Source organism: Echinops telfairi, unplaced genomic scaffold, assembly GCF_000313985.2.
Source record: "Echinops telfairi isolate 266 unplaced genomic scaffold, ASM31398v2 ScPeMD7_7466;HRSCAF=8504, whole genome shotgun sequence".
NCBI classification, from domain to species: Eukaryota; Metazoa; Chordata; class Mammalia; order Afrosoricida; family Tenrecidae; genus Echinops; species Echinops telfairi.
Window position 1 is genome coordinate 154,429 of NW_022111366.1, and position 13,967 is coordinate 168,395.

The 13,967-nt window shown below is 43.6% G+C and overlaps 1 protein-coding gene and 2 non-coding genes across 3 annotated transcripts in view; 1 reads left to right on the forward strand and 2 right to left on the reverse strand.

The window, feature by feature from the left end:
- Window positions 1-224: 224 nt before the first annotated feature.
- On the reverse strand, window positions 225-296 carry TRNAG-UCC. The gene has a single exon. It is a non-coding gene; the product is annotated as a tRNA-Gly (tRNA).
- Window positions 297-2,136: 1,840 nt separating this feature from the next.
- TRNAE-CUC lies at window positions 2,137-2,208 on the reverse strand. Its single transcript has one exon. It is a non-coding gene; the product is annotated as a tRNA-Glu (tRNA).
- An 8,996-nt stretch (window positions 2,209-11,204) lies between these two features.
- HJV (hemojuvelin BMP co-receptor) overlaps window positions 11,205-13,967 on the forward strand; it is a 4,888-nt gene continuing 2,125 nt past the window's right edge. The window contains exons 1-3 of the mRNA XM_045283707.1: window positions 11,205-11,345; window positions 12,722-12,908; window positions 13,907-13,963. Of these exons, the coding sequence (XP_045139642.1) occupies window positions 12,812-12,908; window positions 13,907-13,963 (154 nt within the window). The 5' untranslated portion in view covers window positions 11,205-11,345; window positions 12,722-12,811. The remainder of the gene's footprint in view (window positions 11,346-12,721; window positions 12,909-13,906; window positions 13,964-13,967) is intronic.

A 13,967-nucleotide genomic window follows, 5' to 3' on the forward strand; every position in this document is an offset into this window, starting at 1 on the left:
AAGTTCTCCACAAGGGTCGCTGCTTAAGCTCGCACGATGATGCCAGCAGTCCAGGCGGGGACTGCAATTACAATACCCTGGAGGCTCGATCGGAGGAGAAACGCTTTGGAAGATTAGGATCTCAGCGTACAAAACTAGCTAAAAGTCTCCCAGGTACTTTTTTGGTCGATGCTTTGCTGAAGAAGGTCTCCCAAAAGTGGGCTGGGCATTTCAAAAGAGAAACCTGCGTTGGCCGGGAATCGAACCCGGGTCAACTGCTTGGAAGGCAGCTATGCTCACCACTATACCACCAACGCGGACGAAAGCTTCTTGCCCTAATTTATATATAAGGATTACTTCGTCAAGTTTAGTTCCACAAGTTTGGAAAGTTACGTTAACAAACAAAACAAAATAAATTTAAACCATAAAATGAAAGACTAAAGAGGGGAAAAAAGCTCTTAATGCAAATGTCGTGCTAGTTCCATGTTATTTCATAAATTTAGAGAAATCAAACCCAGTGTTTTTTCTATTGTCACTTGAAGGAGATTTTTGAAATCCGTGAATGAGTTAGTTAAGGCTCTTCTGTGGTGGTCGTCTTCGTACAGTCATCATTATGCATTAGAGAGTGTTTTGTTGTTGTTTTTTTAGGATATTAATACATAAAAATAAATTTGCAATGGAGAAAATATGCACATTTTAAAGCTTTGGAAACATATTGCCAAATTTCTGTGTGAAACATATTGCCAAATTTCTGTGTGGGAAAGTATTACCAAGTATTTCTAATCATTCTAAGTATTGCCAACGTACTTGAATCAAGTAGATCTCCCTATTTTTTCCAACTTTGCCAAAATGCAAGATAAAAACAGGAAGGCTCCTTATAATATACATTTATAATATTATTATTGAAGTTGATACTTTTTAGAAAGCCTACCAAAGTGTTAGTTTTGAATTTACTAAGTCCTAGGCTCTGCTTATTTTTCTATTGGGTATTTATGTTTCCCTACTGATTTCTTCCAGTTTATCATTTGCCTTTTAGTATTATTTATGGGATTTTAGGTGGATAGAAATTTTCAGTTTTTACATAGTCTAATTTATTAGTATTACCCTTTATGATTTCTGTCTTTGGTTTAATCTTAAATAAGTCCTTCTCAGCCCAAGATAAAATAAATACACTCTAACGTGGTTTGTTTTTCTGTAGTTTTAAAATGGACTCAGGTTTTAAGTTTAAGTCTTGGATTTTTTGCTTCATTTGATATACGATGGTTGACACAGTAGCTGCAACAATAGATTCAGACATACCAACAATCCTGCAACTTTTCCATCTTTTATACATACGGGCCCCATAATCGGGCTCCAGGGCAACTGATAACACATGAATTAGTAATTTGTCTTCTAGAAATTAATTCTAAGGAAATAACCAAGGAAGAACAAAAAGATTTATCAACAAAGAGAGTGTTATTTGCTAAGCCAACGATTTTGAGGAGGTGGGAAGAGCCTAAACGTCTAGGAATAAGATTAAATTTATCTTGATGAAAACTACATAGTTTTTTTATTATAAAAAAAATTGCACGTTTTTACTGACATTTGACATATAACTCACATATCAGATAACGGTTTTAGCATATTGAACAGAGTTTTGCAATCATCACTAAACAATTTTAGAACACTGTTTTTTCTTGCTTTTAGCGCTCCATTTTCCCCCACGGCCTTTTATTTTGTAATCATATAAAATTTATCTTGCTTATATGAGTGTAAATTGGTAAAACTTCCACCCACTGCCTTGGAGTCAAATTTTAACTCAGCAAGTTTTTAGGGTTTTTAAGAGATCATGCTGTCTCCCAAAGAGAGAAGGGGAGGTTGGAACCATGTACTCCTGTGGTGAGCAGCCCGACGCTAACCACTGAACGTCAGGGATGCTATTGTTGGCTGTGCTTGCAACATGGAGATTAATAATTCTATCTACAATTGGAGCCCAATATGTTGTGCCATCGAGTTGATGATTTCTCTGTGATTTGTGATACTTACTTCTTTTTAAGAATGTCAATAGTTGTCTTGACAATCTTTTGTCTTTATGTTGTATATATGAGTAATAGAACTAAATTCACAGAAAGTAATCATTAGAATGACAAATCTACAATAAATCATTAAAACACGTGTTTCCCTGACCGGGAATCGAACCCGGGCCGCGGCGGTGAGAGCGCCGAATCCTAACCACTAGACCACCAGGGAAGGTGAACAAGGGTCTTAATATAAAGCCTATGATTCCAAATAGATGAATGTTTTAGTTGCGTGCACTTTTTAAGCTACTCACATTTTTTAATGTTCCAACCCTGGACCTTCATTACGTTGAAACATCTGTTCCGTTCCGTAATCCTGCCCCACTTTTTTTTAATACGTAGAGTGCCCAGAGCATGTCCACGACTGGCTCGGAGGCCGTCAAGACCACCCAAAGGGCGAGGAGCGCGCGACGAGCGTCCGGTGTCCTCTGCTGCACGTGAGCTCTTGAAAGGGGACCGCAGAAAAGCATGGGTCCCTTTGCCCCGAACGAGCAGCGACTCTTCCCGGACAACGACGCGTGGGCCGCGTTAGGAAACACGGTGCCTGCTGTCGCTGTTGTCCACTGGTGTGGGTTTAGACTCAACTCCATGGTTTAAAACGCGTAGCACTGACATGCAGCTAGACCTCAGCCCGCGTGCCCTTTGCTCCCGTGGACCTGACCTGAACGAAGGCCACGACCTTGGACTGGGCGCTTTCCAAGCGCGCGGAGACAGGGACGAGCAGAGCGAGAAAAGGGACGAGCAGAGCGAGAAAAGGTGCGCGCTCAGGTTGCAGGGACTTTTAAAGACGATCTCCATCAACGTGTGAGAGTGAATGAATATTGAGCAAACGCGACAAAAAGCTAACAATGAATCTAAGTGACGGGTAATCAAATGTTTATTATATTATTCTCCCAACGTGTGTGTAGATTTCAAGTTCCAAAAAATATAAAGTTGAGAGGAGCAAACAAGAAGACTCTTTTCTAACAATGCTTTGGCCAGGCGACCATGGAGTCATTAATCTTTTGCACATGAGTTACAATTAAAAATAAAATAGTAACGCTCCCCTGATGACATCAGAAAATAATACTGATGATGAATGAAAAAATATAATTAAAAAAAGGAATCATCGATGTTGTGTGTGTATCAGTAGGATCTTACCGCAAGAAAATAATTTGCTATGATTTGAGGTGTGAGGGGTCTTGTTTTGGTTCACTTTTAAAGGAATTGTGTGAGGAAAATGTTAATATTCCGCTCCACCAATGTCCACGCTCCTACGGATTTAAATGCCAGAAATACCAGGAAGAGTAACTGAAGGCTAGACATTTATTTTCACGAAAACTCAAGTGACCTTGGCGTCACATTTCATCAAGGAGCCTGACAAGAGCCCACTTTCTTCCACTCGCCACAAGGAACCTGTGGGACAACCCAGAAAAGAAAGTCCTCACGCCTCCACCGGTCATTGTCATGCTGCACAGAGAAAACATCGGCGTGCGCATGGGCTTCATTGTAGTTAGTTCCAAAAGCAGTAGCCCTGAAAGCGGCAGTGAAAGATATCGATGTGTTGCATGGGGCAAATTTGCTGCTTACGATCGCTTTAAAGTGTTAAAAAGAATAGAAAAACGAATATGTCCCTTGGACAACTGCGTTGCTCGTCACTCGGGTCGTGGTCGTTTCAGTCGTCTTATGCGCATTCAATGACTGGATAATGACCCAGGAAGATCAAACAATAATTGATGCCTCTGGATTATGGTGTTGGTGGGGAGAACGGAAGAACAGAAGAACGGACACATCTGTGTTGAAAGGAGTCTAGCTACAATGCTCGTAGAAGGGGTGGGGCGAGACTTCATCTCATGAACTTTGGACTTATTATCAGGAGGGACCAGTCTCTAGAGAACGGCACTGTGATGGTTAAGGTTGTGTGTGAACTTGATCAGGTCAAGATTCTCAGTGGTTTGGCAGTTACAGTGAACCCTCGCCACTTCGCGCTTCGACTTCCGCGGCTTCACTCTATCGCGGTTTTTGCGTAACAGCGCATGCTCTGTCATTACTTCCACTGATTGGCTCATACTGTACACGCTTGATGCCATAAATAATATAATAAATAATAAATGATAATTGTAACGTCCAAAAGGTTTTACTGTATTTTCCCTTTTTCGTTTAATAAATTGGGTAATACGAGTGTAATGGTGACTAAAGGGTGTTTTTTCATGTCCTCTATGCTCTAACTACGAAAATATTTGATTTACAAATAAGGAATCCTACTTCGCGGAATTTCATTTATCACGGTAGGGTCTAGAACCGATTAACCGCGATAAAGGAGGGTTCACTGTACATTGTTTGGCAGTTGGGTAATGATGTACTTATTCTCCATGGCGAGATGGGATATAATGTGATGACCTCCATGATGAGATTGGCTCTAAAACAGCCAACCAAGGGAAAGTTCATTCCTGTGGAAGTGTGGCCTACATCCTTTCGACTTCTATATGTATGTTCTGGCAAAGAGGTCTGGCTTTTTGCTCACTTTAGAGCCTTCCTCATCTGACTTCTTGGGATATGAGCTAGTGGCCTGCCATCTTTCCAGCTGATCTGAGGATCTGTTAACCTCCATAGCCAGCAGCCTGCTGTCTGAACTTCTGACCTAGGATTTATCAGCCCTATAGTGATGTGAGTCAGGTGAAGCCTGATAGCTCACCATGTATCTGGACTTGAGAGCCTTTACACCTTCATGGGCCGTTTCCTTACGAGAAATATTTATACATACGAAGATGGCTTTTTAAGTATTGCTATAAAAGCACATACACTTTTTTTTTCATACACTTTTATTAAACAAAATTATCTAAATGTGAAGCTGTTATTTCTCAACATATCTCCATCTAGGCCTATGCACCTCCGAAGGCAAAAGTGATGAATTCTGTAGGGCAAGATCAGGGTTATAGGGTAGATGGGGTAACGTTTCTCTGCTAAATTCTCATGGGACAACCCTTGCTACTCTCAAAGAACGAGCAAGTGCATAGCCAGGATGAAAAATAATAATAATTTGGCACAACTTTCTGGGCCTTTTTCTCAGCATTGCAATTTTCAATTTCCTTTTCTTTTTTTCAAGACTTTTATTGGGGGCTCTTACATCTCTTATCACAGTCCATATATTCCTCCAATGTGTCAAGCACATTTGCATATATGCCACCATCATCATTTTTAAAAATCATTTTATTGGGGGCTCATACAACTCTTATCACAATCCATACATACATCCATTGTGTAAAGCACACTTATACATTCGTTGCCCTCATCATTCTCAAAACATTTGCTTTCCTCTTGGGCTCAGAATCAGCTCCTCATTTTTCTCCGGCCCCCCCCCTCAGTTTTCATTTTCTTAACAGATTTTCATAATCATCCTCTTTCCTTTGAGAAAACCTATCAAGATTACCCCTTTAGGATCTCCCGAAAAACCAATCACCATCACTTTCTGAGCTGACCCCTGTGCTGACTTGAACTGTCCCAGCATAGGCCCTTGGGAAGCACTCTTCTGGTTGGACCTTGCTCTCTGCTTCATCTCGGCAAGTCCAAGACCAGTTACAATTCATTCCATCAGATCGTCTTCATCAGCTTCTATCTTGCGTAAAAGGTTGATGGAAAGATCAGCTGTGTTTTGAAGGCACCTCTCACTACAGGAACGAGTCCGCAGCCACCATGCTGATTGCAGAGGCCCTTGAAACACACTGGGGAAATCTGTGCAGGGATGGACTGGAACCACAGTAGCAACACCTTTTCATCCACTTCGGGACATTTAGGGTTCAGAAATGAAAATGGATGTTCACATTCTAATCTGTACACAGCTGTCAATAGTATTTACATCCATAATTGCTAAAAACAAGAGGGGGAACGTAGGTGTCCAACAGCTCCCACTACTCAGCAGGAAGAAGGAAGGAACTGTTGCTACATGTAACTACCCAAATACATCTTCAAAGAATTAGGCTGAGTAGAAACAGCCAATTCCAAATGTATTGGTTCATATACATAACATTCTTACGATGACAAAATTCTAGACATGGAGAGCAGATTTAAGGTAGGGAGAGGGCTGGCATGTGGGCGTACCTACCAGAGGATGGCCTCAGGGATCCCGGGGCGATAGGCTGTTGTGTATGTTGACTGTCCTCGGGTGGGTATCTTGGTTGTAATATGGGCTGTAGTTTTGTAAGAGGGCGTCATTGGAGGGAAACTGGGTAAAGGTACAGAGGTTCTTTCTGTATTTTTTATCTACCAAATGTCCTATTAACCCTAAATTAAAAGTTTAATTAAAAATAAAGGAATTTTCAGAAAAGCAGGTGAAGGGAGACGTCTGACAGTGCAAGATATGACAAAATAATAATTTATAAATTATCAAGGGTTCATGAGGTAGGGGGGAGCGGGGAGGGAGGGGGAAAAATGAGGAGCTGATGCCAGGGGCTTGGATGGAGAGCAAATGTTTTGAGAATGATGAGGGCAATGAATGTACAAATGTGCTTTACTCAATTGATGTATGTATGAGTTGTGATAAGAGTTGTATGAGCCCCTAATAAAATGATTATAAATAAATAAATAAAGGAATTTTATAGACAAGCTAAACATAGGTTTGATTACGGCTAGAAAAGAGCCCTCTGCTGGGAATCGGCAAAAGTGCAATTAATTCCACATCCACCCTGTGGGTTTCGGTTTCGGAGAGAGCAAAGGAGCCACGTTTTTCTCTTGGAGAACAGCTGGTGGGTTTGAACCAGCAGAGTTAGCAAGTCAACGCTGACTCAAACAGCGCCACTGGGGCAGTGCACCTGTGGTCAAACGGTAAGTAGGACCGATGACGTCACAGCTCTGTTCCAGAGGCGCTCCGAGGTGGAGTTTTAAGCGTCACACGGATTTCTTAACCCTCTACAATATCACGTTTCTCCAGATGACCCCAATCCCGACTCTTCCTAAGTGTTGGCAGTTCTTTGTATTTGTCTGGACAGTGCGCTGTGTACACTGCTCCTTTTCGCCAGTGTCTTCAGTCTTATCTGCACAGGAAATTACATGGAGTATTAAAAACAAAACAAAACCAAAACTTGGGCTGGTTACCACCATCCCCCCACCACCCGAGATTCTTATTTAATTGGTCTGGGGTGTATCCTGAACAACAGAATTTTTAAAGCTCCCTCATGATTCCGACATAAAGGCAAGGTTAGGCGCCCCTGATTTGGGCATGAGATAAAGTATTTTCAATATAGTCTTTTAGGACATTGACATTTGCATTAAACTATTATTTTTCATTTGTGTATGTTTTGTCTCCGTGGGAAGACTATACTCTCCTAGCAGCTGTTAATTCTATCACATATTTCTGGAAAATTCTAAGTTGATCCAACCTGAATTTGCTCTAGGTTTAAATATTTCTAGCTTGTTCCATGACAAAAATTTCCTCTCTGGCTTAAAAAAATTATTGCTAGTGATCTTTTCTCTCTCTTTTTTCTTTTCTTTCGTTTTAGCTTTACATGATTATTTTCTTTCAGCTTCATTTTTTGTTTTTCTATTGTTTCTGTTAGGTTTCCCAGTTTCCGAAGCACCAAAGGAGTGCATGCGCAGAGGCCACCACTGATGCAGTGGTTTAACTGGGATGGGGGTGGGGGCTGAGGGGACTGGGAAGCAAACACTGAAGGAGGAGGAGGAGGGGCACTGGACCTGCTTGGGATGGATGATGTATGTACAACTGTTTCATAAAGCAACCTAACTATGGAGGTACACGATATGTGATTTTTACATCAATAAAACAATTTTTTATAATAAACAAGGGGAAAAGTTTTCATTTTAATCTTTCCAAAAAGGATTTGTAGCAAAAACAAAAAAAAACACATATGGCCAAAAACAAATATAACAAGTGAAAACAAACTGAAATCGAAAATTCAAAATCAATAGAGAATACAAAAGAGACAGCAAAAGCTAGGCTAATACAAATATCATAATTGAGTATCATTGTTCCTCGACATTTATAAGCAGTTAAATGAAAAGAGAAAGATAATGAATTATATAATGATAAATGTTTGAATCTGTCATGTTATTAGCAGTTTCAAAATAATGAGCTGATTATGTAGCATTCTCCTATCATGGATTTGTTTTTGCTTTTTTTAAGTACTAAATGTGAAATCAGAAATATTAACATATTTTCTGTGTTCAATCCATGGCAAATATTATTCATTTTAATGCTCAAATTGCCCCACTTTGGTAGTAGGAGCTACTGTAGTTGGCTCTCTGAGTCGTTGTGATACAATCCTAATAGTCTTTGTTTTGTACTATATGAGTTTCAGTAAGGGTCTACTTGCAAAGCGAGGCTCCGGTGACCACAGGCTGACTAGAGTTCATGCCCTGAAGGAGTCAGAGCTTGTTAGGGCCTAATGGTCTCTGAAAGCATCCTTGCTTATCTTGGATAATTACTCCCCAAACCTGGAATCAGCCACTTCCCCATTGAGTCCTGGTTTCCTTTAGTGGGAAATGGTATTCAATAGGATCATTTAGGCAATACGGATGCTCATTGCTATTGGGTAATTCTTTCTGGCCGTTTTTTTCAGGATAAAGTTAGGGGAAAATTGTAGAATAGATTACATCATGAATTCATAGTTCTAATTTGAATTTAAAATTACAGAGCTTTGCTTAGATCTAACAGTCATAAATATGTATGTCTTTATTCCATACCCAAAATTCTGGTTCTCAAAGACACTAACATTAGTTAGAGACTAACATAAAACTAACATTTGTTTTATCCCACAATATACCCACAATAGTTTCAGGATAACCCTAGCAACACAACCACCAGTATGACTACTTCGAGATATCTTGCATTATATCTTTATCCCTAGGGTACATTCTTCTTGGGGTCTGTCCCCCTCAACATTCTCTCCTTTTACTGCTCTGTCTCTCACGGCATTCTCTACTTTCCAGCTATGTTCTATAAGTCATTGCAATGTGCACACAGAACTCACCGGCAATATCCATGATGAAGTTGTTGCTCAGGTCACAATTCAGGATAGAGTTGTTCAGTCAGTACATGCTACAAAGTTCTTTCAGGGCTGCGAATAAATCCCCTGTGTGCATATCACTGCTGTAAGCCTCAGCCTGAAAGCCCTCAGCTCCTCCTGTGCATCAGTGAACTCAGTTTCCCAAAGTATGCGCTCAGAGGCACGCTACTCCAATAAGCCCAACCCCGCTTTGTGGGTCAGCAGGCCCAGAAGCACCCCATTCCGCAAGCTTATCTTCCACCCCAAAGCACCCAGCTGTCCCTGCTCTGGGCTGGGAGTGCCACCACTCCATCTCAGGCTCTGGCTCTTGGTGCTGCTGCTGCTGCTCCTCGGCCGGCCGCTCCTCTGGCTCGAAGCTGTCCGGATCAGAGACATTCACTGCGCAGGGACCTCGCGTTCCATCGTTCTCCTTCCCCTGCTGGTTCTTGCTGGCAGTGAGAGCTCACCCCTCTTCGGAGAGAGCTCTTTTTCTATGCAGCAGGATGAGTTTCGCAGGGAAACCTGTCACAAGCACGCATGACTGAATCCTGTCAATATTCCCCCTCCCTCTTCATTTGGTGGGAGTTACAGAGACTAAGGCTTGAAGACCCATATTAAAAAATTCAGTGCTCTGCAGTATCAAATTATTGTGTTTAAAGTCATTTGAATAGCTTGATTTGAGCTTTTTAGATGCCTATAATAAAATTCCTTATGATGCGTGGAAAGAAAAAAACCCAACAACAACCCTGAATTTATCAAGGCGACATGCATGTAAATAATGCTGTTTGGTCATCTAGACTCTGAATGAATGCAGAGTGACTTGGGGCACGGGCTCTGGCGGCACTATTTGGAAGCAAGTTTTTTAGGAGTGCTAGTGACCTAATGGCTACGTTAGGCATGCAAACCGCAAGGTCAGAAGCTCAAAACCACCAGCCACTCCCTAAGAGAACGACGAAAGAGGCCTTCTACTCCCAGAAAGAGTTAGCCTTGAAAACCCACAGGGACAGTGGTCAGAATCCACCGGATGGCAGGGAGTGAGGGGTAAGGGCTGTCAGTAGAGACAGGTTGCAAGACATGGCTTGCATGACACGGTTATAACAGGTCAGAATATTACGTTACTCCACAAACGTATCTTCCTGAATCTCCTTTTCTCTCATTTCATCTCTCCACACTGTCACTCAGTGTTTCTGACATTCAACTCCTTTCTCTCCTTTCTCTCAATAGCATTTTCCCCATTTACTTTCTACTTAAGTAGCCATCATACAGAATCAAAGTTCCTTTTCATTATTGCCACATCTGTTGACGTTTTTTTCTTTGTTATTCTTAATTTTTAAATGAAGAGTGATTGTTAAAAATGATTTCTCTTTCCAGAGAAATAGGTTATATTGCTCCTGATTGTGGAAGCCCTCGTTTGAGTTCCTCTCCCTCTCTTTCCCTCCCTGGTGGATGAGTGGCCTTCAGCAAACCCTGTCACCATTCTTTCAGCACCTCTTTACGTGTGCTAGCCTCTGTCCCTGCTCGGGAGGCTGGATTGTGTGTGTGTTGGTATGGCTGGCGCGAGCGAGGGAGGATGCCAGCCCAGACTAAGGGATGGACATGAAAGAGATGGGGTGATGGACAGCTGCAGGATCCGAGCTGGATGGACAGAACCAACCCTCATCCTAAACAACTCGGGGCTCAGATTTCTTCCCTGGACAGCTGTTTTTCAGTCCTCCTGAAATTCTCTGCAAAGATGGGGGGAGGGCTGGGGTTGCAACTTCCTTAGATTTTATTCAAAGTGAGTAACCTCCCAGCTACTGGCTCTAGAAACTGGATGCAATGTTCAACACAGCCGCGATGAGAGTGGTAAAGGAAAGACGCTCAGTTTTCCATAGCAAACTTTCAAGGCCAGAAAGTTATTATTGAGAATGCTGGCGGCATTCTAGAGTGAGACGTTTGACTGGCTTGTTCTATTTCTCGTCCTCCCCTCCCCCATACCTTGGCACCCTATATTCCATATTCTTCCTAACCCTACTTTCCCACTCCCCCTCACCCCCACCCTACCTCCACCAACGTTCCTGGAATTTTGGACTTAGCTATTTTTAAAACAGTCAACTCAGTAGCCACCTCCCTCCCCCGCCCAGCTGTCCAGTACTCTAGCCAGCCATATACTCTCCCCTTCCCCCTACACCCAACCTTCTCTGTCTGCCTGACCTCAGTGAGATTGCAGCCCGGCTGGAGACCTGTGGGAGATGGAGAGAGAAGGGGGACCTCCTGGCTGGAGCGGACCAACAGAGTAGGCAGTCATGGCTGGCAAATTGGATAACAGAGTAATGTTTGACCTCTGGAAACAGTAAGTCAACATGAAATTGCAATTGCTTGAATAAGCTTTTGGATGGAAGTTTGATTTTTCTAAAATCGCAGATACCTATTTGAGGCTCTCTGATCGTAAAGCTAGGATGTCTCTCAAGCCAAGGTGCTCCAATCTCCATTGCTTCCTCTGTCTCCATTTCTTCTTGGCCTCTGGCCATTGGAGGCTAATCCTCCTCTCCTCTGACTGTCTTTGCTCCCTCCTTACTTTCTATCTCTAGAGTTTGCGAGGTTACCACACAGTCCCGTCTGTGGTTTTCTCACCATTGCCAAATTTAGCCTCATCCAGTTAGCCACTGACACCCTTCCAGCCTGCTCCTTTTGATCAGCGCTCTGCATGTTGTGTTTCCAAGGGAGGGGCTGTTCCTCTAAGTGTTTTCTTCTTCCCATAGCCCTAGTCCCTCTAGCCTGCTCTGTGTCCTCCGGGGCTCTTCTCCCACAGCATAGCCTTACCCGAAGAGAGGCGCGAGGTCAGCAGGAAGGGGTCAGCCCTTCTCTAACCCCAATCCTCATCACAGGAGAGACTGAGAACTCCCAAATTTGCAAGAGACAGAATAACGGGGAAAGTGTTTTTTCAGGTAGGTTTGAAAAATACAAGGACTGTTGACTCAGAAAACAGCAAATATCGATTCCCATGCTTAGCTTGTACTTTCAGTGTGGGCGGGATTCTGAGTGTGGCTCTCTGGAGCAGGTGAAAGCACTCATGCTCACCGTAAATCTGATACAAAGTAAGGATGAAAAACGAATGGCTTCCAGAGGATATCCCCTCCTGAGAGGGGCAAAAAAGAAATGGGTTTCTGAAGTATTTACAGATCCCAATTCTGGTGGCGCAGGGGCTGACCCCTCCGTTACTAGGTAAAAGGACAGTGGCTTCCATCGGCTGCTCTGTGGGAAAAAGATGTAGCAATTTGCTTCCGTCAAGATCACAGCCCTGGGAGCCCTGTGGGCACTTCTACTCTGTCCTGTAGGGTCATCAGGAGTTGGTATCCACTCGACAGCATGCAACAGCAAGAAATTCTATTTGCGCATCCATTGGGTGACTTGGATCAGATCTATTTCTAGGATTCTTCCATTTTGGACATTTTTGCTGTTTGGGATTTCAAGATGGGTCAGTACAGTGGACTCTGCCCCACTCAACTTTCCCTCCACCCCCAGCCAACAGTATTGCACAAGGGACCTGAAGTGGCCACAGCACCAGGGCATGGAGGCTTAGCAAGCTCCACTTAGAGTTGGGAGAGCCCCATTCTCCCCAGACTCCAGGACCTCTCACCTTTGTCTTGAGCTCCTCAGATTCGCTTCACGGACCCCGCCTGACCACCCTTCTTTCTCCGCTATGCCCAGCCAGATTTCCTTCCTCAGCCCCTTACAGGACCTCCGGCCCAAATCCACTAGGTAGGAGAGTCATCAGCTGGAAGGAACCGGAGCCTGGGGGGACCTGGATGGACAGGAATGGGGGATCCAGGCCAGTCCTCTAGTCCCCGGTCCCCCCAGGGAAGCCCCCCAACTCTCAGCGCTCTCACGCTCCTGCTGCTCCTCTGTGGACATGGTAAGGAAGAACTAGGAAAGGGCTTGGGAAATCTGGGGCTAGGCCTCTATGGAGGGGTGTGTGTGTGTGAGCAGTGATGTCATTGGGGGTGTGGGCCAAATGGGGTGATATCAAAATGACTGTCTATAAAATGTTTGTGCAGTGTTTCAGCAGAAATTTATTTTATATCCCTGTAATTAGTTATAGCAACAAAGACATCTTTCCTAAGCCCAGCTCACATGCATTAATATACCTACAAGCCTAAACCTCTGTGCTAGTTTACTCTTTGAATCCTCGAAACCTCTCAGTTCAGAGCTGTCACTATTACTCGATTACAATGAGTCACGGAATCTCTTGATTTTGTCTGCACACTGCTACAAACCATGCTGCTGTTTTAGTGGCCGCCAGTCTTTTTTGTCAGGTTAATTTTGCCATTTTCTCCCCTGGTATTTGAGCTATAAAATTGTGCTAATGAATATTGGTGATCCTATACCAATAACTTTCTTTTTTTTTTTTTTTACCAATAACTTTCTTACAACTACTATTAAAACGCTCAATTTACAAGCCATTATTCGATGTTTAAAACGGATCATTGAAAAAGCAAAAACCAACAGAAAAAAGAAAAAACAAAAGCCCAAACTGACCCTAACCATTACCGAGACTTCTGCATGGTTGGGGGGTGGGGGAGCTTCAGAGCGGAGGGGTGACATCATGAGTTCGTGCACTGGGTAGCACCAACCCCAGGGGCGCCACTGCAGGTAGGCATGTAGGAGAGGAGTCGGTCCCTGGGCCCGCTCTCAAAGCGGTGCATTTTAATGAACTTGGGGAAGGACCCCGGGGCAGCCCTTTGGTGCACAGAGCAGAGCGCTCTAGCGGGAGAGACGAGCGAGCACCGGACTGCGGGGCTGTGGGCGGTGGGCAGGCGGGGCCCTCGGTGGGGCCTTAGGGAGCGGCGGGCATTCCTCGGGCGCCCCGGGAGGTCTGGGGGCTGTCTCCTAATCCCGCCCTTGCGCCCTCAGCCCGTTCTCAATGCAAGATCCTCCGCTGCAACGCCGAGTACGTGTCGTCCACCCTGAGCCT